Source organism: Pseudomyrmex gracilis, unplaced genomic scaffold (assembly GCF_002006095.1).
Source record: "Pseudomyrmex gracilis isolate BER0280 unplaced genomic scaffold, ASM200609v1 scaffold_94, whole genome shotgun sequence".
NCBI classification, from domain to species: Eukaryota; Metazoa; Arthropoda; class Insecta; order Hymenoptera; family Formicidae; genus Pseudomyrmex; species Pseudomyrmex gracilis.
The window spans coordinates 330,770-358,604 of NW_018020678.1; the positions used below are offsets into that span (position 1 = coordinate 330,770).

Genomic DNA, 27,835 nt, shown 5'->3' on the forward strand with positions numbered 1-27,835 from the left:
TTTTTTTTTTTTTTTTTGCCAAAGTACCGAACCAATATTGTCCGAGTCACGCGCTTCTCTTTCTCTCAACGTTATCTTCGACCGTATCTTATCGTTTCTTACGCTTTCCTCTCCTCTCCCTTGTGTCGACCGACACAAAATAACTTATCCTCGTCACGACGGCAGCGCTATTTCCATAAAAAATGCTGTTTCAGGGCAGCCGCGATAAAGCTTCTGGAGTCGCGCGTTAAGCTATTTATTGTTTCTTTTTTCTTTTTTTTGTCATAAGTCCTTACGTTGGTTGGTTTTACGGCCGTCAGGACTCACGCGCTTGAAAATAAACGTGTTCTCCAAGCGTATATATGCATATTAGGACTATAAAGGACAAAATTCTCTGACGAGATATATATTCAAATGACTCCGATAACTTTCGACAGAAGTGATAATAAAAAGAAATTCGGAACAATTTTTTTTTCCCGACTAGTTTATCTCGCGTACACAATTTCGTTCTTATCTCGCGACCTCGACGAAGGGAGAACTTGGAACAATACCGAACTGTGTTCGCGTCGGGATTACGTGTTTGTAAAACAAATTGTGCATCCCTCGCGAGTTTCTTTCTCGAGCTTGCAAATGTAAAATCGTCACACACAAAAGACACACACCGCGGTATTGTATACTCGGTTAAAAGTATCGCGCGCCAGCTCCAGCTGGCTCGGTTTCAATACGCGGCGAGCGATCAAAGGCCGGGCGCATGATTCGAAACATCAGACATCATAAAGAACCGCGCTAAGGAGGAGTTTCATCATCATTATCATCGAGTGACTAACAAATTAGTCTCTTCTTTCTGACCAATCCGCGCAGCTGCGGTCGCAGTTAATTCTCGCCACGAGAATCGACTTGTCGCACGATCGCGTCATCAGGCCAGGTGATACGTGTCCGTTGAGGAGAAAGAAGAGCGAACGGGACCGCGCGCGCGATATCACCCACACGCACGTTACGTCGCTCGCGTGAAAAGCGCGCGCTTGACGAAGCCGCCCACCGCCACCCATCTATTCTGCCCGTCCATTTCTCCGTCCATCCGTTATCTTCGTCATTAGGTCCTCAAGAGAAGAGTAAGAGCGTTCTCCTCTCCGCGTTCCGGTCAGTTCTCCCTACGTGGCGCCGAGAAAACGAGCGGATGTGTTGCGGTGAAGAGTCGTCACTTCAAAGAGAAGTCGGGCGACTTTCCTCTCCCCCCCCCGCCCCCTTCCGAAGGGGGGCGACGAGCGGAGAGAGAAGAGTTAGATCCACGGAGGAGAAGAGACGGAAGACGATTTTACACCGGTAAAAGAAACCTTTTTTTTTATTAAAGATCGCGCCTCGAGTGAAACTACGGAGAAGCGCGAGGAATCGAGACGAAGAGAAATGGGAAGGAGACTCCGGGGGAGTGTGGAGACTCTCTCGATCTGCCACAGAAGAGGCAGCAGAATCCCCGGGTATTACGTGATTCGTACCACCGATTCGCCATCAGTGTCAGTTTAATGAAAGCCTCTAGGTAACGCGAAGAAGTTAGCTCTCAGCGGGATACCGACGACGCTGATCGTCTTTCAGCTCGGCAACCTAGAGAAGAACCTTTCTCGAACCCGGCTCGCAAGCTACGAAAATCACCGTGACACGATCCGTAGCGATCGTTGCGCCCGCAGTCGGTGCGCAGAATTTTTAAAACAGATCAGCCCGCAAAACACAGAACTTACAAAACTTTGCTACGACAATATAAGAGATTCTATTTGAGAAAATTGCATTTTGAAAAAAAAAAAAAAATGCTTTCACAATTATCGAATGCTATTCTATCGAATTGTAATTTTACTCGCGTGATAAAAACGATAAAACCGCGCGTTTCCGACGCGATTATATTATTTCGCGCGAAAGAATTGCAGTTTGAAATAAAAAAACTCTCGTCGTATTATATCCACAACGAAATGATCCCGTAACATCGTGAGTAAGTCCGTGTCATTCGGAGGGGGAAGAGGGGGAACAATCGCCGTGAGCGCTCCGGTTCTCTACGTCGCAATTTCCATTCTTTTCTCGCGTTGCGAAGAATTCATTTCGGAAATACGAAATTTCCTCTTTCTCCCGCGCGCGCGCTCTCTCTTTCCAACATTGTTCTTCCTTTCTCCGCTCCGTAACGGGCGGAGAGTTGCAAGTCGTAGACACACGTTTTTGGCACGCTAGAGCGGAAAACATAGGCGCCACGTGCGGGAGCACGGTGCTCACAGCTGTGCCCTTTCAAATATAAAGGAGAGAACATAATTCCCATCCCCGCGTGTCTCTCTCTCTCTCTCTCTTTCTCTTTCTCTACCCGCCGTAAGCAAGACTGGAAGATACTGTGAGATATCGCCAGGTGCGCGTCTCGCGTAGGTGGCCGGGCACAGACGATAGATTTACAGCAAATCATTTTACACGCCTATTGCGAAGATACTGCGCGTGAAATATCGCCGACATTAACTCACGAAAAGTGACGCGAAAAGGGGAGCGATGATCGTGTGCCATTACCAGCGATCCGTTTTGATATCACGACCGGATGGATTTCTATTAAAAAAAAAAAAAAACCAATCGACCGTGTTTAAGAAACAACATCCGAAATCGGTTTCAAAAAATTGCTAAAAGCATCAGAGATAAAAAATTTTGTAATAAATTAAATGTTTCTATTTAATATTTGACTTATGCGAAGCTTTTTGTTTTTACCTTATATAAAAATTTGCTCATCATTTGAACGAAATGTAACAAAAATCCATACCTGAGTAATCAAAGGGGTTTCTGTTTGATTAAATTGTATCTCGCAAATGCGCCCCGGGAGCGCGAATGCAATATACCGGCGTGTACGACTATAAAATTGATCGTCAATATGATTCATTCTGACTCATCAGCATATATCGCGTACGTATATGCGGTACACGACATAATGTATATAACAAGGCTATGGTTTGCACGGAATTAAATTATACACATTGCGCGCTTCCCCCAAATTGCTCGGAGCGAATACGCGCGCGATATCTTTCATGTGTGCGCTATTTTGTAATCTCACATCGCCGCTACAATCTATTCCCTATGATACTTCGGCTCGGATTAATCTCGTGAGAAAGCAAGCGCAAAGCGAATTCACCGCGCGAATTCAGCGCGCGAACTGTTAAAGCACACGTTTAATGCGCGCGCGCGCGATCTTATGTAATTCGCATTTGCAAGATCAAAAAAATCTGAGAAGAGGCAATCAGACCCGTTCGCGGTACACATCGCACAATCCTGTATTTACTCGTAATCGTCATGGTAAAATTTCCAGGCACGTAGCATTCAAGGAAGCGAGTATATACCGCAGGGTCTCGTGCATTTTGCTGCCTCCAAGACAAATACATTGAGCGACTGCGGTTCGGCATAAACGAATTTCGCGGACATCACGCAAGCAAACGCGCGCGACACCGCTTCTCTCTCTCTCTCTCTCTCTCTCTTTCTCTGTCTCTCAACCCTCGAGCGTTTGCTGGGAGCGTTCACCGGCGCTCACCCGGTAGCGATCGCAACAAGAAAAACGACGCGCGCATCGGCGCGGGGCCCTCGACGGGTCTCTCCCGAAAGAGGGCCCCCGTCTCTCGGGGGCCTTTCTCGTGATCGAGGCATGAAAGGTGAGCCGCTACGCGGCTGCCGGGTTACGCTCCGGGCTCCGGACTCGGTCGCGCCCAAAATCCCCCCTTGCCACATTGGTGAATGCGCGCGGGATAAGAAGAGAAGACGAGGAGAGACCCACGGGAGGAGAAGAGATTCCGACGACGACGACGCATCGACGCGCGTGCACATACACACGCCACGTCGCGCCCGCCGTGCCGACACTCGAGACACGCGTCTCTTTTTATTTTCTTGTTCGCACTCGAGGAGGCACATTTTTCTGGAATTTGTCTGGCTGTCCGTTCGGCAAAAGGGCCCGAGCCCTCTTTAACCACCTCTCTCCGCGTGTACTCCTCTCTTTCTCCTTCTCTCGACTACGTGGGAACATCGGTCTCTCGGTCGTTTTTCGATCGATCGATCGATTCGGAATCGAGGCGATTCGATCGGTCGCGATTCGATCGACCATAACTGACATCCGAGTCGATTTGTTCGCCAAAATCGGGACGATCGCAGTGTTCGAACAATTCCCGGACTTCCTTGTTTCGTAACGAAAAGTCGAGATCGCGGCTACCTGTTCGAAAGGTTGGACCATTGTATCGCCAAATTGAACCGTCTTTTTTACGGTAAAAAATTGATCAAAGCAGAGACGGAGAACGGACAGTTCTCCTCCCGCTGGTATTTGCTGTTGATTGATCGGGGAAGCAACGGTGTAAAAATACAGAGAAAACACACTTGTAATCTTAATTATCTACCTCTCTCTCTCTCTCTCTCTTCGTGAAGAGAATCGAATTATTCCGCGATAAAAATGTTCCGCAAACAATTCATTTCCGACGCTATGCGGTGTAAAAAGAGCAGAGTGTAAAATCACTTGTAATGCCACTCGTAAGAAGCAACCGAGAACCCGTACGTGAGCGTCTTACGCGACTCCTCCTCGAGCGCCAAGCGAGTCGCGCGAAGCGATACGTCTCTCCCTCGAAGGGGACAACGACAAGACGCGCGAGGCGTGGGGAAATCTTTTTTTTTTCTGTCTCTCTTTCTCTCTCTTCTTCACCGAGAGACACACGGATTTACTTCGACATTCGTCGCGGACTTTCTTGTTCGCGAGACGCTTTAAACTCGCAACGCGCCGACGAGCGCTCGAGGAGCGAAGGCGGCGCGAGGTGAAAGGCGGCGACTGGAACGCGAAGGCAATCGCTGATGGAATATTAGCAGGCTCGTTGCGTTTTGCCGGTATCAACAATCATCATACTTCAGCTTGATATCCAGTGATTTGCCACAACGTCACGCATCCCGGGGGAATGGTAATCGATACCGCGCGTTTTCTCGACGCGCGCGCTGATGCATCTCCTCCGCGCGCGTCCATCATTTACGGCGCATATCCCTTCCCGGCGTTCTATCAAGCTCAAGGATGAATTCTCGACCGCGCGGTGATACGACGGAGAGGCTTAACGCGACGGTAACATGACAACCTGATCGTTTCTAAGATCGCGCTGTTTAACACCGTTTTGCGTACAATTAATTTTTCCTCCGCTCTTTGTTGTTGAATTTTTCTAAAATCAACATCCGCCAAGAGTGGCGAAAATTCGAAAACGCGGAAAAAAATTCTCGGGAAATTTTCGACGAAAAATTTAAAACTTTCGAGAAAAATCGTCTGAAATAGGTCAAAATAGAAACGATTGTGCGAGTTGACAGATGTTAATGAAAATGTGTAAGTGTGCGCATTAATATTCATGTAATTACAACATGTGGCTCGGGAAGGTGGCGTATGAAAAAAAACGACGCGGTGGGGTGGATTATACTAATATATTCACCGGGTCTGCGATTAGCAACGTCAGTTTTAACTAGGCATAGGTGAGTAGTTTGGAATTGGTGCTTCGTACGATCCGCTTGAATCGCACCTGCCACCTGCGACTTGGTCAACGAGAAAGAACATCGGAAAAGGTGTAATTAAAAGTTCTCGTATCAAGAACTCTGGCAGCCTACTCTCCTACATGTACATACATAGATACACCACACCACGTTCTATTCGCACGTAACTCCGCGCACAAACTATATAGTTTATAACGCAACTTCTAGCGTAGTTACGTTTTTTTTTCTTTTTTTTATTACTCACGTTCTGTTGAACAAATGTCAAACCTATGCGCTGTAAAATTTCTTCGGACATTAATTTGGCGAGTACGAACGGGTACGTAGTTGCGTCGAAATTTTTTCGCGATCCAGTTGACATTTCGTTAACTAACGTTTTTCTTGATCGAATTTTCAGAAAGGAAGTAAATTTGCTTCTCGCATAATTTTCTGTGAGAACGGCTTGTAATTAAAAATTCACGACATTTGGAACGATTGGAACGATTAGGACTCTGTCCCACGATATCCATTCGACCGTAATTACGGGCGCAATCGAAAAATCCAAGAAACTCGTTCTGCCGGTACGCAGGACTGATACGTTTTTCCACGGGCTCGATATGAAACGTTGGGGGCGGGAAGGCGGGAACGGACAGGGGTAACCCCTGTCGATTCGCCTTCCCGTGGTCTTTTTGTCTGGCCGTTAGTTTGTCCATCTACGACGTGCCTCCGACCCTACGGTCAGATACAGACGAAAGACAGAGAGACAGAGGTAAAAGGGAGGGCCAGGTGGTGCGGCCCGCGCTGATGCGATGATGTGATCGCGCCATATGCTGCGCCCTCTAGGGGGCTCAGCCATATACGCGCCTACTAATTAATTCCCAGGCCTTTGTTCTAACAGACACTATCGCTCAAATTACCCCCAGAAACCTTTGCTTTGCTGCGGCGCCAGGAACCAGTCCAATGGATGCGTAATCTTCGTTGGCCCGTGACGAAAACAAAAAAAACAAAAAAAAGAAAATGTAATCATCGCACACTTTTTTTTTTTTTTTTTTCATTTAAAGATTCTCGCACGTAAAGATAATTCGAAGTCAGTTCTTCGGAGTGGATGTAACGTTGCGCGAAAGACAGAACGACGACGTAACGTGACAGACGTTAATCTCGCCGTTTCTCACTTCGCGCTTCACTTTTGTGGCTTCTAAACCCAGGCGGGATCATTTCCACCTTGTCTTTACACACTTAACACAACTGTCCGCCTTCTTAAGACGCTTTACGACTTATAGGGTTGCCCGAGCGGCGGTCGAGATCCGACAATGAGACTCCGTTTCTCGGACGGGGACAAATCACGTCGCAGGGCAAACAAAAGCGACGAGCTGTTTGCCGAGTCCTGACTCTGCACACAGTACGAGAGCCCTGCATAATAATTCTACAACGTCGTAGAGCGCAATGCGACGATTACACACGTGTCCGCGCGCTCGCGCGCACGACCACGCGACACCGACGACAATTAAGCAATTCTAAACTGTTCCGACTCGGGCAATAATAGCGGATCTGATTATAACCGATGATTATGGCGTCTCCTAACGACGTCGCTCGTACAGTCCAGGGTCAAACGTAGGAAAACGTATACATACAGAAATATAAATACCTCCGTTTTTGCAACGAGTCGATAAGGGGGGTAGAAAAGGGGGTGGACTGGCTGGCTGCGTCCGCAAGGCAAAGGTAACCGCAAGGGTGGCTCGGCTACGAAGTACGGAGAGCTGCAGTGCCAGCCCGTGTAACCGACACCAGTCATTCGCCTCCCCCATTTCACCACCATGTTGTGCCACTTGTGCCCCCTGCCACACACTCTCTGTCCCTTTTTCCCCACCCTATCTACTACCAACTTTCCCTTGCCGATGTCGTGTCTGCCTCCTCCCTGCCTTCTCTTGTTTCTCCGTTTCTCACTTCCCCCTTTGCCCGATCTCGTTCTCTGCGAAGTTGCCGCGAGGCAAACTGTGTAAACGATATGTTGGCGCGTTTCCTATTCCACATTTAATTCCGATCGCCGGATAATTTGTCCCCGCCCGTGAGAACCGAGCGAGATTATCCCCGCGCGATCGCGCCAATGGGGGTGCGGCTAATCCGCTCGCGTATACGATCGCTTAACACGGGGAGGGAAGGTTATCGAGGAAACGCGATGCGATACGTGGGACGCGGCGCAAAGTGTTTCGCAAATAAAAGGATTATATATATATACGCAACGTATACACATGTACTTCGATGACTTAATCGAGATACTTAGTTATTTTTGGCGCCACAAGTTGCGAAATAAATTATAGATTCCATTTTTGTACGTGTATCGTTTCGTTAATGAGATGCAATCTCACGATCTTTCGAATAATTATTATTTCGAACCAATCGACAATTGTAAAAAAATTCCGATACCGCTGGTGACGATCAACATTTACAGCTGCGCGCTGTAATAATTCCGGATTTGTTGTTGCTAAGTCGAAATTCTCCCGCAATCAAGATCCAACGTCCGGGGAATATAATTTCGTGCGGCTCGAGAGTTCGCGATTCCGGACTCTCTGTGTAGGATTAATTGGAACGACATTCGCCCGCTGTGCGACTGCGATATTACGGTGGCGAGATAACGGAGTCGAGATGATTTATTCGGCAAAAGAAGTGTCGCGTCTAAGAGGAGACTTTCTCTCTCTCTCTCTCTCTTTCTCTTCACATCTTTTGTGAAATATCAGGAAAAGTTCAGTGGATGTTGCGACACGCGTTTTAATAAAGTTTGTTAAAACAAAACTTCAGAGTCGCGATTAACGTTGCAATCGACGACCAAGAACGACGTGTCTCTCTCTCTCTCTCTCTCTCTCTCTTTCTCTCTCTCTCTCTCTTTCTCTCTCTCGTTGAGAACATTACGAGTTTTCGAGAGAGCGAAAGACAATAATCTCGATTCTTCGCGCGCAATGTGCCGACATCAATCTCGGGACGTCCGGCGGGACGGAACTTTTTAATCGCTCGTCATGAGAGCCGTCGTCCGATTATTTAAAGGAAGGGCCGCTTTTGTGACGCCCGACGGTCCCACTGACTAATAACGCCATCGATCAACCGGTGACTTCACACGGCGCATTTAATGCGCCGTGATGCCGTCATGATACGCGTACTTTGAATTAGTTCCACGACGATCAGAGGTCACGGACGTGTGCGCGGTTTTTGTGTTTGTATGTATGTACATGTACATATATATATATATATATATATATATACATATATGTATAACGCGCGCGGATCTCTTTTCTGGATCGGATTCTTTTCGCTCTCCGGCCTCCCGACGTAATTGGGCCACTCGGCGCGCCGATAAACGTTCGCGGAATTTTTTCAGATAGGTTCCACGACGGGCCGGAGAAACGAGCCGAGAAATCAAGTCCTTAAGTAGCACCGACCGTGCATTATTCTCGGACCGAAAAAATGTGGTGTGCCGCGTTACTTATCACGTCTCTCTTTCTCTCTCTCTCTCTCTCTCGAGAAAGCGTTAACGTACAAAACCCCGAATAACGCGAGTTTGAAAAAAGAGCGCGGATTTGAAAAAAAAAAAAGAAAAAAGGAAAATCTCTTATTACTTAATATGTTATTGCGAACTGTGTGTGTCGAAATCTAAGAACGATTTTTTCTATTGTAGCAACAGGTTTTTTTGCACTGTAACAGCATACTTTCTGCAAAGATTGAGACTGTGAAACTCTCCGCAACTCCGTTTGGATTTCCAAGAAAACGCAAAAGTCTGCAAGCGTTGCGCAATAATAATAGCGAAATCGTCACTTCCTGCTCGTAGTCGAACAACAATGAAAGGAAAAACTGTCGGCGCGACGATAACCTTATACACACACACACACACACACACACACACACACACACACACACACACACACACACTGCCGCGCGAATTATTATTATTTCTTTTTTTTCTCATCACGCGCGCGCACCGTAGTACTACACACATTTACGCGCGCTTTTCTGAGCGTTTCAAACGTGGCGTTTCTCGGATATTGCGCACAATACAATGCGCGCTTTCACCAGTCATTACTATTATGAAATGCGGCGCAGCACAGCAGTTCGTCCCCGGTTATTAAAAAGTTCGGTTACATCAACCGGCAATTAAACGAATTATTGTAGGCGGCAATGGAACTGGCAAGTTATGAATGTGGAGACACGCTCTCGGCCTATATCTGTACAAATGCAGTTTTATTCACTGAAACTTCCTCTCGCGATCGCTTGATTACAGACTGTTAATCGCATACAGAATAAAATAATAATTAAAAAACAAAAATTATAAAATGAAATAAAAACTTTAAAGATATATCATTCTCCAAGTTTAATTTAAATTTAAATTCTATTTTATTTTATTTCAATTTTATTTAAAAAAAAAACAAATAATATAATGAAGAGTGACCTCCGGTCTGTGGCCGATTAATTCAATTTAATTGTTCAATTTTACGGCGTAAATAAAAAATAATAATAATTGCCGAGAAATGTCGCATTGTCACAAGCGTGTGCAAGCAAAATATTCCTTTACATCACACCAAATCACTTGGGATTTAGCTGCGCGTCACACGTCGCGGTAATCTTAAAATCGACGATCAACGTGAGAACTCACGAGGCGTCGCGATGACTGCGATTCAAGCTCGCGGCGATTTCTTTCACACACGAGGCGAACGCTCTCGGGTTGTATGCATGACACGCGACGTGTATCGCGCGCGCGCTCGTTCAGTCGGTCAGGAGTGCAAAGAAACCACCACGCGCTTTTTGTTATCAAAAGATATCGCACGCGGCCCCCTCCCTCCTCGTTACGTCCGCGACGATAAGTCGTCGAGGATCGCGAAATAATGGCGACTAATGGACAAATCGATAAGCCATCGGACGGACAAATCTGAGTAGATTATACGAGTGGCGGCGAAGGTGCATGACGAACAATCACCGCGCGTGATGTTTCATATTTTATCGCGGACAGAAGTCACGTGTTTCCGGCAGAACGCGAACGATTTGATCTCGCCAGCCCGGTACTATCGAATCGACATCTGTTTTTGTTTGTTTTTTTTTTTTACATACCAAGTTCCCTCGGTATCTCATTGTTGAAAAAAAAAAAAAGAAAAATTAAAAATCCACAGACGTTTACTTCCCGATTTTCCCGTAACGTGTCGACCAAGAGCGCAATGATCGGTTCGCGCGCGCGTTTCGGCGCTCTCGTTTGCGGGATTTCAGATAGCATCGAAGGGGGCGCAGAGCGCGGGGGTGAAAAGCTAAACGAGCGGGCACATGCAAAGGTGTCTTGTTCACTGGGTCAGGAGTGGCAAGAAACCTTCCGGGTTTCCAGCTGATCGCGGGCATAGCGTGGCGTGGCGTGGCGTGTCGGCTGGCGTGATGCGTGTGCGGTATCCGCGCGCGCACGACGCCGTGAAGAAGAGGGAGAGCGGAGGAGGTTCTCGGGGCAAAGAGTTGCGGGGTCTTCGCGCGCGCGGATATCGTGGATCCGGGTGTCGTGTCCCTCGCGACGTCCGTGCGGATACCACCTTTGGAGGTGCCGTGCGTGCAGGTACACGTTCTCTCTCTCTCTCTCTCTCTCTCTCTCTCTTTCTCTCTTTCTTCCGCGCGTTGCATCCTCGTACACGCACCGCGTGTACACGGCGAAGAGTGCGCGCGATCGCCTTCGCGTGCTGAACGTTCGAGCTATGAACGTTACATCCGGCGTGGAAGAATCACGATTCGCGTCCAAGAGAGAGAGAGAGAGAGAGAGAGAGAGAGAGAGAGAGAGAGAGTTTGGACGACAAGCGCCGACTCTCCAAGTCTCGGGAAGGCGTTTTGCTTGACGGTCGGACTAGCATGACGTGACACGTGCAAGTTAAACCATCAATGGCCGATTTGGGTAATCGATACAGCGCTAAATTGGGAAATAAAACCGAGCTTTCTAAGCGCGCGCGCGCGCTTGGAAAGTCCTAAAAATAAATTTCAGTCGAGAAACTTTATATACGGATCGAATTTTATTTAGAAGAAAGACCGAGTACCTGTTCAAGTTCGGACAAATTATATAGTATGTCGTGACTGTGAATTGTTAATGTTTAATTAAACTAGTGCGAAAACGAAATTCGACGGGGGTGAGAGAAAGAGAGAGACCTTTATCTCGCGTCAAACAATCATTTACTACCTCGTATAGATAAAACTAACAAGATACAGTAGTAATCTATTATGAGATAAGAACCCACTCGTGAGAAAACGTTAAAATTGGCGGAAAAATATCAGATTCGTTTAATTAAAATTTCTCGATCGATCTATCGCGATCTATCTCTTTTCAAACCTTATCCAAAAATCTATCCATCCCTCCCTCTGCGATTTCCCGTGTGATCTTTCCGAACGGATGATGATTGTTATCCTGATGGCGTGTGTGATTTGAATTATAAATCTCGATGAAATTAAGACGGCCTCATTTCGCGATGCATAAAGCACGTAATTGCCCTCCCGACGACGGCGGCGGGACGGCCGTGAGTTTAGTTTCTCTCTCTCTCTCTCTCTCTCTCTCTCCCGGAGTCCACTCGCGGGTCGATGGATGTGTGTGCGCGCCGCCGCCTGGAAAAACGTAAATCCTGATTCGGTCGGGACGAACGGCGCGCGGCACGCCGCTTCCTCTCCTCGGCTCTCGGCCTTTATCGCGTAAAACGCTTAAGTTATTTACTATCACGCGGGCTCGCCGCCAAATTGCACGTTATTGCACTGCGTCTAGACTCGCTTCTAAGCTGCAAACACACACCGAGTGCAATTAAGCGGTCGGCCGGAATTCGAGGAGAGGCATAATTCTTGCCAAGTAGATATAAATATTAAAGAGAAAAGAGATAATCAAGCCGTAAACACACACACACACACACACACACGCACGCGAAAAACGATATTTCGATTTTGCGATTGCTCTTCGCGCGACTGTTTTGAAACAATGTTCCTTTGCGAACGAAAGAAATAACGAAAACCGTGTCTCCACATGGCCGAGACACATTCGACAATAATTAGTCAAAGACATATTCCCCCCCTCCCTCCCAAGTCCGTCCTTGTAGATGAAAAAGAAATGATAACACACCCCGAAGTGATTTGTGTATCGCGTTGGATTATCAATAAACGCGTTCCTGTGACGACGTCGGGCGTCGTATGTGTGTGTGTGTGTGTGTGTGTTAATAACCTTGGGCCGTGGTAGTAACGCGGCGAATGTTATGAAGCGAGCGCGCTGATTACTACGGTCGTTAATTTCTGGCTAATATACCCAGCACGGTAAAACACTCTCGCTATACGTAACGCTATATATGCGTATAAATACACGCTGAGGAATTAGAAGGTCGTCCGTAAAGTATGTTACGATACCATCGCGAGAGAGCGCGATATTTATTATCGGGACGATACTCTGTCTCGGATTACGGAGCGCGCGAGAGTTACGTGGCTGATGTGGGCATCACCCGTTGCAACGGTGCCCCACGGCCATGTGCGATTTCGGTTTCGGACATAAATGTTTCCGCGAGCGCTCGTAATCGCGAAAGAAAAAGTTACGATTTCACGCTCGTAAACCCTCATCTCTTTCGCGTTGTATACACACATATATATATACATATATATATACGCGCAGAGGATTATTTACACACACGGTAAAGGTCCGCTGACTTCTCAATAAAAATCAAATTAGACCCGCGGCATAAATTGGTCGATGCGCACGCGAAAGAAAAAGTTACGATTTCACGCTCGTAAACCCTCATCTCTTTCGCGTTGTATATATATATATATATATATATATATATATACGCGCAGAGGATTATTTACACACACGGTAAAGGTCCGCTGACTTCTCAATAAAAATCAAATTAGACCCGCGGCATAAATTGGTCGATGCGCACGCTGAGAAACATGTTTTTTTTTTTAATGTCCTGAAGAGGAGAAATGCTTTCTAGAGAAGTCGCGAGAACACTTCCGGTGTGTCGACATAAGGAAATTGCAGCGCCGACTTGATACGCCGGATGAGATTGAGCTGTTGTGAATTCCGAGAGACGGCCGCGCTATCGTTTTTCACAATCTTTCACGCATACATTAAATTTTCTCGTTTAACGCTCGCGCTCCTCTACGCTATTCTGCGCAATTAAAATTAATGATCGCGAGTAGGCTTCTTCTGCAAGCAGAACAATTACCGGCCGGCGCCGTCGAACGTTTCCGTAACGAGACATTTGCGTTACCGATGTTGTACAGGTAAATGTGCGGACGCGCAACAAACCGCCGCGCGCACACCCTGCGCACTTGAGCGCCTCGACAAAGAGATGGTCGAAGTTTTCAAGCGAGAAGAAACGCGCTCGCGAACGCTCTTTTAACGAAGTTCGTAACGAGGAAGGGTTCGAAACCGGCTTTGCGATTCCGTCGTAGCAATGAAAAGGCAGATGGAAAAAAGATTATCGCTCAACAAATGCGCGCTCGCTGCTGATAATAATTACTAGTTGTTATTACACTTTAATTCGCGTCTATCGGTTACGGGCGCGCGTCGATCGCAATCACCGAGTATGTGTCCGATTCATATTCATGTGTTCGCAGAATTATTTATTGTGTGCCGCTAACTGATATTTTATTTATAGATGCCATAGACGCCGCGATAAAATTATTCTTCTTCTGCGATATTTTCAGCGGCATTTATTTTTTTTTACATTTTCAATTTTCTTAAAACCTAGCACAACAGAGGCGCGCGCTCCGCTTATTATTGTTTTTGTTTTAACGTTTGGTGTCAGTGAACACAACCTGTCACCCCGATGACAGCTAGTATAAGTATACGTCTGACAAACCATGTAATATACATTAGAGAGATGTCAGAAATAACGCATAAAAGTCAAAATAAAAAAATAGCGAGAGGGAGGAATAGAAAAACAACATGTGACTAAAGTCACGTGGCTGTACTTTAGTCACGTGTCTTCAAAAACGTGACTAAAGTAATGTCACGTAACAAGGGAGAGGTGGAAAAACAACAAGTGACTAAAGTCACGTGTGACTGTTAGTCACGTGTTGTTTTTCCTCACCTCACTGTCACCTGGCTTTATTTTAGTTACGTTTTTAAAGACGCGCTCGAACAGCGCTTGGTACCGTGCCTCTTTGATTCGTACGACATGAATCGAGAAACACATCCGAGAAACATCCAATCAGCGTCGAGATAAAAATGGCAACAATCAATATCGATTGTGATTATTTACAGACGCTTTTTCTGTGGCCGGATTATTAGACATAAACAATTTGTTTTCTAATAGACACGAAGTTGCATTTAGGTTGTTAATCTTCAAACAAATTCCGAGCGCGTTAATGTTTTTTTTTTTATTTTTTTTTATTGTTATTACTTCGGCACTCTTATTGGATTGTTTGATACACACACTCGTGTACGAGGAGGAGAAATTAGCGATTTCCTAAGAAAGATATCGCCCGTTAGTCGTTAGCATGAACTGCCGGCCAGTCCGGATAGCGATCTTCTCGGCCGCGAGCTCAGCGACCATGAGTGTGTGATGTGAACTGAATATTTTTCATATAAAAATCGAGATGGAACGCGCATTTCAGAACGAAGGTAAAATTTTCTTCGCAAGCACATTGCGCACGCATTTGTTAATATTTACGAAGACGAGATTTAAAGCGGGACGCGACTTAGCGCGACACACACACACACACACACGCGCGGTCCGATGCGATCCCTGATGCGGGAATAAGTCAGACACGACGTAATTTACTTGTGATGGCTCGGCTCGAATCGAGACTCGCGATAGCTTCGATCGCTCCGCGTTACGTTGTGATTACGGCCACTGCTGCCGACGTGAATGCGCCCGATATGAAATGAACGAGCGACGCTTGAATAACTCGTCATTAAAAAGCCGTCGACGTCGTTCCTCGAGTAATCAGGGCTGTCAAGCGACGCCCAGAAAAATTCGATGTAAACAATATCAAACGATTTGAAAAAAAACAAAAACAAAAATGCGACCTTATAATTAAAGACGCTTTTTTCACATCGGACGCACGTTTAGCTTCTCCTCTGTGATAAGATATAAATTAAAAATTATTGTAATAATTAACACCGACAGGATCGAGACGACTTTTGTCAGTTGTTTTGTACGCAACGCAATTACGCGCTTTTCTGCAAATTTACGAACCGAGCACTCGGCTTATCGCCAGAACTGATGTTTTTTATTATTACCTACCGTGAAATATAGCGTCTTTAATAAGAGCACGTCTGTAATCCTGTTCGAGGCTGCATAGACGCGCGTCCGATCCGATGCAACCGACTGACAGATGCGGTGCAACGAGTGCAACGAATTGTCCATTCACCTGTCGGACGCGTGGAGAGAGAGAGAGAGAGAGAGAGAGAGAGAGAGAGAGAGAGAGAGAGAGAGAGAGGCCCGGTTCTCAGCGAGGCCGCGCTCTTGGCAAGAAAAAAGAAAGAAAAAATAATTATCGCGAGGAAATGCACAAAGGGGAGGGGATGCGTCGAAAAGCTGAATATACGTCTTAATTAACGTTAAGCAGATTGCGATCGCCTTCATGCAACTCAAACAACCGCGACGCATTTCTTTCGAGAGGAATGCGTTTCGCGAGGGACGGACGGAGAGTTTCGCGTTCGCGAGAAAGACAAACGCGTTTACGTGAAAAACGCTTCCAATTAAAAATACAAGAGGAGATTACGTAGAGAGAATTTAGCGCGTGAGTATTTTGCGCTCGCGCGCACGCAGTATTTCATCGAGTCTTTTCCGCCGAGTTTATTAATACAATGTGTGTATGTATGTACGCCTACAAATGTCAAAGTACAAGTTCGAGTCGTAACATCAGTGAATTTACGATCGTAAATCATCGCGAGATAAGAATTATTACTCGTCGTTATGTAATACACACCATAGAATCGTGCAAATATATATACTTCGAGCGGGGAATAAGAAAAAAAAAGTTTTTTGATTCTCGCAAGTCTGGAGTATCGCGGAAACGCGAAACAGATCGCCGATTGGCATAAAACACTGAAGTAAAAATACAAAATGCGCCAATTACGGAGTAACGCGCGAGTGTGTGCGTACGTTGGATCGCGAGAAAAGAGGGACACGGCGAGGAAAACGAGATGGAGCGACGCGGAGTTGTGAGGGGAGAGAGAGAGAAAGAGAGAGAGAGAGAGAGAGAGAGAGAGAGAGAGAGAGAAAGGGAGAGAGGGAGGATTATTCTTAATTAAAATGATTGCCGACATTACGGTTAAACTCTCGCAATTATGATCCCCTTCCTTCCATAAAAGTGTTGCTTGATGCCTGTTTGGTGTTCGTTGTATTTTCAGCTAATAACAGTCTTACGCTCCGCGCTCCATTCTTATCGAAGTTCATCATCCCGCGACGGCGGCAGGACGATACGAGCGCGCCAGCGTTCGTGACGGGCATATAAGCCGCGGCCAATTCCAATAAACTCATCGCCTCGATGTGGAAAACGCGCGTTTTTCTTCATTTCCTTCTTTTTTTTTATTCTATCACTTTGGTTGCTAAAACCAACGACGACGACTCCCTTCGATTGCGTTCGAGCTGCGCGGAGGTGGCGAAACGCCGTCCGTCTCGTAACTGTACCGCGACGACTATATCGGCGCGACGAGGCGGAAGAAAAAAAAGGCGACGCGCGACTAGCACACTCGACTCGCGACTCCACACTTGACCGGACGCGGAGAACGCGGGGGAGGGGGGAGGAAAGATCGCGCGGAGAGAGACAGGTGCAAAGAGCATTGCCGTCGCGAAAAGTGACCACGCCGGTTTACACGGCAATCGATTTTCCTACCACCTTTGATGATTCCGTCCGATTGCGCGCGACTGACACTCCGACCGGTGATGTATACACGGAGAGCTTGAGGAGAGCTCCGTAACCTGTCCGCGGGGCCCGTTTCGTTTCGTCGCACTTCGAACACGTCTTCGAGAGGGAGAAAGAGATAGGGAAGAGAGACACGGAGAGAGCTCTCCGAGCCGGTCCGGTCTCCCGGCCCACCATCTGCGGCGGCTTTGCGAACACGCCGCTGTACAAACAGGTACCAAGAGCGATTGGCAATCGAAGAAGAGAAGAGGGGAAGGGGAGCAGGTGAAAAGCATTTCAAAAATTCTTTTTTATCACTCATTTCATGCCCCGTATATGAAAAATCTTACGTCCTACCATTTTTCTTTCTGCGCTCCGACAGGACTGATTAATGGATGCTGGTACCCGTGCCAATTAAATCTACGCGCGGCATTTTGCACACGTTTAAAAAATTTGTATAAAATATAGCTGAAAAATAAATTCAAACGCACAATGTACATATGTACACACACGTACACAGGGGGAGTGCGCGATTCTCAACCGACAATGAGTAATCAATTTGTTCGGCACGGCAGTGCCAGAATCGGAATGTAAATCGGTAATTTCAAAGGTAAAAAAAAAAAAAAAAAAAAAAAAAAAAAAAAAAAAAAAAACAGTTTAAAAATGCAAATGCGGCATTAAGCACATGTATCCAAATAACTAATTTTCTGACGAACGTAGGCGAAGTGGCGGCATAGAAAAGTCCAAGCACGAGGAAGTGAGTTAATAATGAATCAGATAAGAGCCGATNTAAATTCAAACGCACAATGTACATATGTACACACACGTACACAGGGGGAGTGCGCGATTCTCAACCGACAATGAGTAATCAATTTGTTCGGCACGACAGTGCCTCAATCGGACTGTAAATCGATAATTTCAAAGATACGAAAAATAAAAAAAAAAAAAAAAAAAAAAAAAAAAAAAACTCGAGTTTCAAAAGAATATGTTAATACCGAGAGTCTGAGGAATAACTAATTTTCTGACGAACGTAGGCGAAGTGGCGGCATAGAAAAGTCCAAGCACGAGGAAGTGAGTTAATAATGAATCAGATAAGAGCCGATTCATCCTTTCAGTCCCATTCATCCGCCATTATTACAATATACAACCGACTTCATTCTTCTGCATAAGAGAGCGCAAGAACTCTCGCTCGCGCTCAAAGATGACAGTGCAGTTTAGAAGGCGCGCGCGCAAACACACACACACACACACACACATATACGCGCGCACGCTATCGATCGAGAGTGTGACAGACCTCGCGGCAAGGTAAAGTTAATAATATAATTAACGCAAGTCGCTCTTTGTCCCTCCCTTTTTCGCGGTCATCTGCATATCGACAATCGTCAAACGTTATTATCGTCACGATTACCGATCCGATAACTCCGCCGTTCGTTCCTGCCGCGTCGTCTCGTCACGCAGCCACGAAGAAAGGTGTCGAGCGTCAAAAAAAAAAAAAAACGACCGGTTTTCTCGAGCGTCGCCGATCGTCCGATCTTCGTTTTGCATCGAAGCGAGAGCCCGGTTATAGGCTGGTTGTTTCGCTGTGCAAGTCGATATTCGGCGCAGTCTAATTGCCGCGTTTTTAATAATGACGTTAATGAGCGATGCGTATCGCGTGTCCGGTGGCGCACAAGGCCCCGTTCCAACCTGGCGCGTTGCCGATCCGATTAAAGGCAAAAATCGGATCTCTCTCTTTCTCAGTCTCTGTGAACTTGTCCCCGATACCGATATGCCGATACCGATCGTCGCGCACGCGCATATACAGTATTCTCGTTTATAAGACGAAGGGGATGAAAAAAAAAATTGCACACGAGGCCGACAGGCTCCGCTGCATCGCGTGTTTCCGTCATTTTATCGGTAAGGGCGTGATGCCTTCTCTCTTCGTGACACGTTCCGCGTCCGCTTCCGAACCTGGCAGATGTCTCAACGTACTTTTTCACCGTCTCTCTCTTTCTCTCGACGAAATGCCGCGAAACGACAAAACCGAATCGGTGACGATGTGACAACGTTCGTTAATTCGAAATCTTCGATTAATCACTCACTCAATACTTACTCGGACTGTTCGCACATTTCTTCGAATTTCCCTTTTCTTTCGATTCGAGAAATTAAAAAAAAAAAAAAAAAAATGTGCGTTCTATCGGAAAACAATTCATTTGTTTGAAATTGAAATTTGCGGAAAATCTCCGGATTTTTTCCACACACAGAAAAATTTCCATACGATAAAAATCCTTAATCTCTCGCTTATCAACACGCAACGCGAGCGGTACTTTAATAAATTGTTCTGGAAACGAGATTATATTCGTAGCATTTATCGTCCGATAGATATCAGTTCGAGATAAGTCCGATGCAAACAAATTCTCCTCATTATCATTTTTAATATTAATTGACTTAAACTTCAAGAAAGGATATTTTTCATATCTCCCGGCGAGATAACGAGTGTATGTAGTTAATTACCAACTTCCACTAACAGTTTTGCGAATGCTAAACCGATGAAACGCGGGAGAGTAAATGCGACATTTATTTGTTCGACGATCGATACACGCGATACGAATGTTAAAAATTTACATTGAAAGCACATTGCAATCGCGATCTACAAGCTAAGCGGCTTTTGAATTCAAGGTCGTGCGTAATTTTAATATTCTTTCGCACGTGTCGAAAAGTTGAGATGTAGCAAAATTAATTGAAGTAATTTATAAAACGCGACTATATACGCGCTTAACAAACCGGGGCTCCCGAATTAATTTTCTAATTAATTCTCGAAATAATTTCTTCATTCGTCGCGTTCTAATTTTTCAACACTCACGACATAAATAAAAAAATAATAATATTGCTTCTCTCGATAGCGACTCGCTCGTAATTTTGCACCGAATTGGGTGACGTCTACGCGAGTGGCAAAATTAACGCGCGCATATTCTTCGGAGGAGACGAGATTGGACCGCCGGATAGGGTTCCTTCAAATGGACTGCCATTACTCGTCCAGTTAACAAACTCGCGAAGGATCCGCGATTGCCGATGGCTATCGATGCAAACGAGAGCCGCGACTCCGATCTAGAATGGAATCATTTTTCAAGCGGTCGACGCGGAGAAAGAGAGAGACGACAACAACAAGACGAGAATGGCAGGAAGGGGGAGCAGAACTCTGACGACTCTATAAAACGGCATCGCTCGGCATTGTCCCGGCGAAATCATGAAAGCCTGCCGCGCCGCGCATCGCGATAATCATGTGAAAAATGAACTTCGCCGAAGAGATAATCGGCAAAATTAAATAATCGCTTTAGACAGGCGGTCTGCCTCATTTCGATCGATCGACCATCTTCCTTTGACTCTTTCGCTCCCTGATGCTACCAATCATGGAGATGCTTTTTTGTCACTTAGCGAACGTACATTACAATATGAGTCTCGTCGCTCGTCCGCGCACGTGACACGCAATAATGTAAATTCGATCGAAGAGATTAAATTGCGGAAATTTTGTAATTCGAAATTTTTTTGTAGTTTTTTTTCTTATTATCTTCTATATATGTTTTTTTTTACCTCCGTGTAAATAAGAGCTATTGCGTTACCTGCTAACTAAAAACTTCGAAACAGCGGAAGAAACGTAGGAAAGCAAATATTGTTACACTGGTAACGCGCGCAGATAAAGATGAAAACGTTAGAACGAAACATTAATAACGTCATACGACTAATTACTCACCGGGCCGAGCGCATCAAATACTCATTACACAATTCGTTACCCTCAGACGTCTTAATCAAACCGTGCCACACATGAACACACACGACGTGGTGGCAATATGTGCGCGATATATCAGCCTGTAAGAATGTCCGCAAGTCATTCACGAGCAAACAACGTCGCAATTGAACGCGATGGGAAATTATTCACAAATTTTTTTTTTTTTTTTTTACTAAAAAACCAAGCTTATTTAGTTTTTACTTTACAAACGTCGCATTAGTTTCTTTTTTTTTTTTTTGCCGCAAACGAATTTATTTATTGCAAAATCCTGCGTTCTCTGACAAATTACTTCTGATTAATTGTGATCGTTGCATAATTTATTAATTACGTTGCAATTTTGCATAAGACAAGTTTTATTGAGCGAGATCATTTCGTTGAAAAGACAGTTGGTTAATCGCAAGTTCATCGGTCAGTCATCGATTTTTCACCAACCGCCGCAGGCGGCAAACAACAGCGAGAGACTATATATATACAGGTACCGCCGAAAAAGAGGCACGCGCGTTTCTCTCTAAACGATCCGATCGCTCCTTGCGATCGATGTTCGCGCGCATTCACATAAGTAGACACGCCTATGCTAATATATCAAACACACGTGTAAATGTATATCATAAACGTCCGGGAGAGATGCGTAAGTACGCGATGGAGAGAGATACAGCCGAGCGATACGCTTACCATCTCGTTATTACACCTTATTTGCATTTTCCATTTCGTCCCCGCAGCTGGCTGAGAACCAAAGAGAGAGAGAGAGAGAGAGAGAGAGAAACAACGGAAGGAGACGAAGAGGAAAGGAAGAAACCTGATAAAAGGGAGACGAGAACGAGAGAGAAACAAAGAGAAATCAACGAGACGGATCTGTTGATCAAAAACCGGAAGAGCGTGATATAAGTTGTTTTTTTATATATATTATATATATATATATATATATATATATATATATATATGTATATATGTATATATATTTATCCAACCCTCTTGCGTTGAAAAAGAGAAAAAAAATGTTTTTTTAAAGACGTTAAAAATTCGTTGCACGTTGCATTTATTCGATATAATAAAACGCTTAATCATCGCTTTATCGCAAAAAAGTTTCTCTGTCTTTTCTTTTCCATGTATGTATGTATCTTTTTCCAGATCACAAGCGCACAAAGCGTCCCAATTAAGAAAAAATATACAATATCGCGAAAACTGTTACATTGTGCGTTTCTTAAGAAACTTTTTTGCTTCGCGTTTTTTTTATACTTAACGAAAGCATCGCACCGTGCAGTTTTTCTCTTCACCCTCGCCTCGCGTCGCATTTTCGCACATTGTTGTTTATCCAATCTCGAGCGAGAGAATCTCGTCTCGGTCTGGCAGCAACAGGGATTGCCAATGGACAATTTCTTCGCGGCCGCTTAATTGAGCGGGAGTGCGCCGCGCTTGTCTCTCACTCGCGGTCACGGTTCCGAGAGTAGTTAAAAATTCGCGCGCGAGATTGATAAACTCGCGCGATCCTCGACCGGCGCGTCTCTCGCACGCGTAAATCTCTTTTCCGCTAATTACCGACGATAAGGACGTCGTAAATCATCGAAATAATTGACCACACACGGCCGAGTCACGACATTCCGTGCGCGCGCGCGATTCTATTTACGTGTACGTACCTTTTTAACGCCTGTCCGCGCGCGTGCACGGAAGGGACTTCACACGACGTCGTTAAGTTCTCAAACGCGCGAAAACCGATCCGGAAAAATCGTCGTCGTCGTCGTCGTCGTCGTACGAGCGGCGACGCTTAGTCACGCTTAATCGACTATCAAGCGCGCCGAGAGAGACGACGAGCCCGAATAAATCCTCCCCGCGCCGCGGTCTCATCAATCTTTTTCACTCGCGCTGTTTTATTTTGCGACTGTCCGCGAGAAGGAGTCCGCGAGAGATGGCGCACGAAGTACGCGCACGCGAACGAAAAAGTCAAATCGACTCTTAAGATCAAACAAGTCGGTCGCAAAAACCGAGTTTTCTTCCAAAAAAAAAAAAAAAGGAAAATATTACGTTTTCCGCGCAATTTTATTTCACGGCGAGAATTGTCGCCCATTAACGGAAATTGCGCGGATCGGGGATCGCAACGGAATCGCAAGGAGGTAAGACGACGCGCAGTCGTCCTGCCAATATAATAAGACTAAGTGGCGCAGGTTAATTGTCGAGATTCGTGCGAGCGAAATCTCCGCAAGAGTGGTAGCGCGGGGTGTGAAGAAGGAGAACGTGTGAGAAAGGCGAGAGAGAGGCGTAAGCCTCCGGGATAGATCTGCTATCTCGAGGACCCGGAGAGAAGACCCGGAGAGCGAGCGCGCAGGGACACACTCTCTTCACACACCGTCTCCTCAACGCTCGGCGAGAAGACAACTCCGGGCCCCGCGGACTTCACCTCTTCCTCCGCCTCCTTTTTCTTCTTCTTCTTCTTCTTCTTTTTTCTTCTTCTTCTCTCTTCCTCGCTTCTCTTTTCTCATCATCTTCTTTCGTTCGGTTCTTTCCTCGAGGCGAGGGAGGCACCACGTGCCTGCTTGAAAAATCAGCGCGGTTACAGCGAGGGCCCTAATTAATTTACATAGCGCGCCAAGAGAGAAAGAAGGAGCGAAAAGAGAAAGGAGGACAGATTCCGCACTACCCGTGTTACTCGGATTAATGTTGCCGATCGTACCCGGAGCTGTTAATCTTGTTAACGGCCGCAACGCTCGGCGAGGCGCGAATGAAGCTTTTTAATCGGCGCTTGTACCGCGCTTCTGCGCCAACGGAAGTCGTTGGCGTCGTCTCGATAAGTTTCCGGAAATCGGACACCGCGATCAACACTCCCCCGGTTCAACGACCGGGAGTGCGTGAAACAACGATTCTTCGGTATATAAACTGTAAAAAAAAAATATATATACCCTCAAATCTATTTCTCATCCCTTCGCTATAAATAAAATTGTTCTTAACAATTTTTTTTGTGACGCAATGCGAAAAAATTGTCTGGACTTTTGTGCAAAGATCTCGCAAAAATGCGGAAATAAAAAAAAAAAAAAAAAAGCTGCAAGGAGGGACGGTCAAAAGTGGGCGCAGAAACTCTCTCCGGAGATATCGGGGCAGATCGGAGCGACACACTCTGGTCTTTGGCAGAGATCTGAGCTCTGACAATGAATACCTATTAAAACGGTGTGAACACAATGCGCTGCTGCATCTCTCGCGCGCGCGCGCGAGTCTCACCCCCTCGGTATCGCGACCAACATAGCAAACGCAGCAGAAGCAGCAGCAACAAGAGCACCAAGTAAGAAAAGTTGCCCGTTGCGGCCAACTCGCGCGCGGACCTCGGTGATATACTGCGAGATCCGCGATATCGTGGCGAAGCAGCAGAGCAGCAGCAATACACAAATAGACACCGGCAACACGCGGAGAGGAGGGCTTCCTCCTCCGCGCGTTCAATCCGGATTCGTGCCCGTTGCATTACCTTGCATACGCTATTGCCGCCCTATCCCCGTAGAGATCTGCCATCTCCCTCGCTCCCTGTGAGTTCCCGAGGCTCTCTTCAGGATCGACCGTTCCCGACTCGCGGGACCCATCGACCGAGCCCGCGTGATGCCCACCTCTTCCGCTAATGGACTCCTTCCCACCCGTTTCTGTTACGTTTTTAGCGCGATAGTCGTTACGTTTGATTATTACACCCGACGCGACGATTAGAAGAGCGATATTCTTTCGAAATGATCGAAAATTGTGAAAAAAAGAAAAGACGCTCAAATAGACGCTCTCTCTCTCTCTCTCTCGTAGCAGAGAAAGAAATTGCAGTTGGGTTTTTTCTTAAACGAATACTTTTTTGATCAAGAAAACGAGACAGGTTCTATCCATTGCGTCTATTCTGGCGTAAAAAATCAATGAGCTCGATTTCGCGTTGGCGCAAGAGTCACTTCGCTCGTCGTCGCGAGATTGGAAACAAGGGACGAGAACGGACGGTTTAATGGCGGAGCGAGCAAGAAGACGAACGTGTCTACCCGTTATTTCGCGGCGATTCTTCGATTGGCCTCACCTGATTGCGATTGCAGATGAGATTGCACACCCGCGGCGCAGAGAGAGAGAGAGAGAGAGAAAGGCGTTCTATCGCTCAACAGTTGCATAATTTCTGCGCCCGAACGTACATTAAGTACTCGCCGGAACAAATCAGTTCGCTTTTTTTTTCCAAACAAAAATATTTTTACCATCGCGCGTTCGACCGTTTCGTTTTTTTTTTGTTTTTGTTTTTAATTTCATCGTTTTGTTATACAAAAATCTCGCTATTTTTTGTTCTGATATTTCAATCGCGCGCACAATGCGCGAAACACTTCGGATATTAAGCTATCAACCGGAAGATCGTTTGCGGAAGAATGAACGGGCCGAGTCTATGGACCGCGCGCGCGCGCCCATTGTTTTCGGGTCTCATTGTTTCGAAGACGTAACGAGTATCTCGCGTGCTGACGAAAGGTCGGTTACAATACCGAGCTTTCGATATGTTTCTCCGAGTTTTCTGTATATTTCAATTATTATGACGCGAATGACGAATTAGCGCGATTCGCATTCCGAGGATTAAACGAATTCTCGAAAGTTCGTTGCAGCGAACGTTGCAACGAACAATCATCTGTGTTGGGGAAAAAAAAATCTGTCTCCTACCTTGAAAGTAGCTCTTGGTGCGGAGGTAGCTTACGCTGAGTCTGAGGATGCTCAGTCGATCCAGCTTGCTGAGGATATTCTGCTCGAAGGGAAGCAGGGACGCTAGCGTGTCCAGCTCGGCGTTCAATCGCTCCCGATGCCGCTTGCTCGGATTCGACTTCGTCACCCCGTCCTTCTGCGGCGGCTTCAAGCTGCAACAAAAAACAAAAACAAACATCACGTGCAAAACGCGAACACAACATTAGATTCTGACGCGAATATTAAAAAACCAAAAAAAGACAGGAAACTTCAATTTAAAAATTATTTTAGTAATTTTTTGTTATCAATTTGCGATACAGAGTCGCGTAGCCGTTGATTCGGAAATGCATCCGCTAAAAATAAAACACGTCAATCACCTGCGCGCGTCGGCAATCAACTATCTCACCAGTCCGTGGCGATACAAGTTCAATAACCAACCAGGCTTTTGTTCCGAAGACACGCGAGGAGAGGGGATTAACGTTTGATAATCAATTCGCGGCGGAACGGCGGCACACATGGACCGTTACGTGTGTAGGCGCGGATTTACATTTTACTCTTCATTACCGGAATCAGCGTGCGCTTCTCTCGAATCGTTAACAACAGGCGGGCCGCGTCCGCGCAGGATTTCGATAATTAAAAGTTGCCGGCGTGCCAGCCGAGCTGATTGACACCCTGCCGACACGTACGAGCCTCCATTCGGCCGATCCTTAAGTATCCTTAGGGCGAGGATACACATGCCAGGCTCGTAACTTGGAGTATTTACGTCGCCGGCGGGCCGCCCGATTTGGCGTAAAGTGTGCGAGTTATTTAGTAGTTATGACGGTGGTAATTGACAACTACAGCTACTAGCTGGTGGCCCGCCTAGCCGCCATAGGCGTAAATATTCTTCATCAATGCGTTCGGGAAAGTTGTTGGTATTTTGTAAGAGAACATAAAAGTAACTCTCTCTCTCTCTCTCTCTCTCTCTCTCTCTCTCTCTCTCTCTCTCTCTTTTAAAATTTTTAATTTTCATACGATTCAAAAATTCTCCACTTTATGCGGACGAAAAAACTAAAACATATTTTTGACCAATTAAATGTAAACCGAATCGCGTTTGCGGGAGAAATAAATTTGTTTTCTTTCAAACAATATGTCGAACTCGCACAAATGCGTGAGCGAGTAATATTATATAATATTAATTGTTTAAAGATATCGAAAAAATTTTGTAGTTTGTTGTTATTGTAACAATGCTACGCCACTGGTGAGAAGAGCTTACAAAATTAACATATAAACCTTATTTTTAAGAGAGAGAGAGAGAGAGAGAGAGGGAGTGAAGAGACGGAAAGAAAAGAGATAACTTTGTGTGCTGTTTGCTTAATTAAAATCCTTACCGTTAGTATAAAAGCCATCGAGACGCATCATAACAGACAATATGACGCACAATCTCATCACAATGAAACGCTTATGAAATTAACATTGAAACTTAAAGGCGCAAGTTTCGAGAGAGTCGGCAATAATCTGCCATTTTAATATAACAGAAGAAAATTTGCGTACGTTGAAGAGCATATTGAGAGAATAAACTTTACAATTTTTACTTTGTTTTTTGTTTTTGTTGGTTTTATTCTTCTTGCTATTTTGATTTTGATTTTTTTTTTTTTTCGATCTCAAATCTTTTCTTTTGATTGTACGCGATCTAATATTGACTGTCGCCGCGTTTAGTGTATCGTAAATCTCGTCCTTAACGACTTTCGCGGATTCTTCAGCGGCGTCACAGACTCGGCGACCGGCAACGGAATTAACATGCGGACTCGAAAATTTTACGCATCTCGCTGTTTGTTTAATTGAAATGCTCGCCATGGGAACAAGGTTTCCAAGTCCGCGGGACGGGAGTACGGGATATCTCGCGGCCCGTCAAAGACACCGCTTCGCCGAGCGGCGGCCATTCCGCGCAGGCTATACTTAGGAATAATTATTATTCTTACGCGGTATACATATATTTAACGGCCTTTGGCTTGCGCTGCCCCCGAAGAAACCGCCAAGGCTGCGCAAGAAAACGAGACGGACACGTAGGAACGGTTCGGACCAGTTCTCTCTTATCGCCGTTATTAAGGAAATAGTGTTAATGAGATGTCACACTGCGCCCGTTCG

General features: G+C 45.8%; 1 protein-coding gene across 1 annotated transcript in view; it reads right to left on the minus strand.

Annotated features, from left to right (window-relative positions):
* LOC109855647 (hypoxia-inducible factor 1-alpha-like) overlaps positions 1-27,835 on the minus strand; it is a 139,218-nt gene that overhangs the window by 60,391 nt on the left and 50,992 nt on the right. The window contains exon 2 of the mRNA XM_020430113.1: positions 25,691-25,881. Coding sequence (XP_020285702.1) covers positions 25,691-25,881 — 191 coding nt within the window. The remainder of the gene's footprint in view (positions 1-25,690; positions 25,882-27,835) is intronic.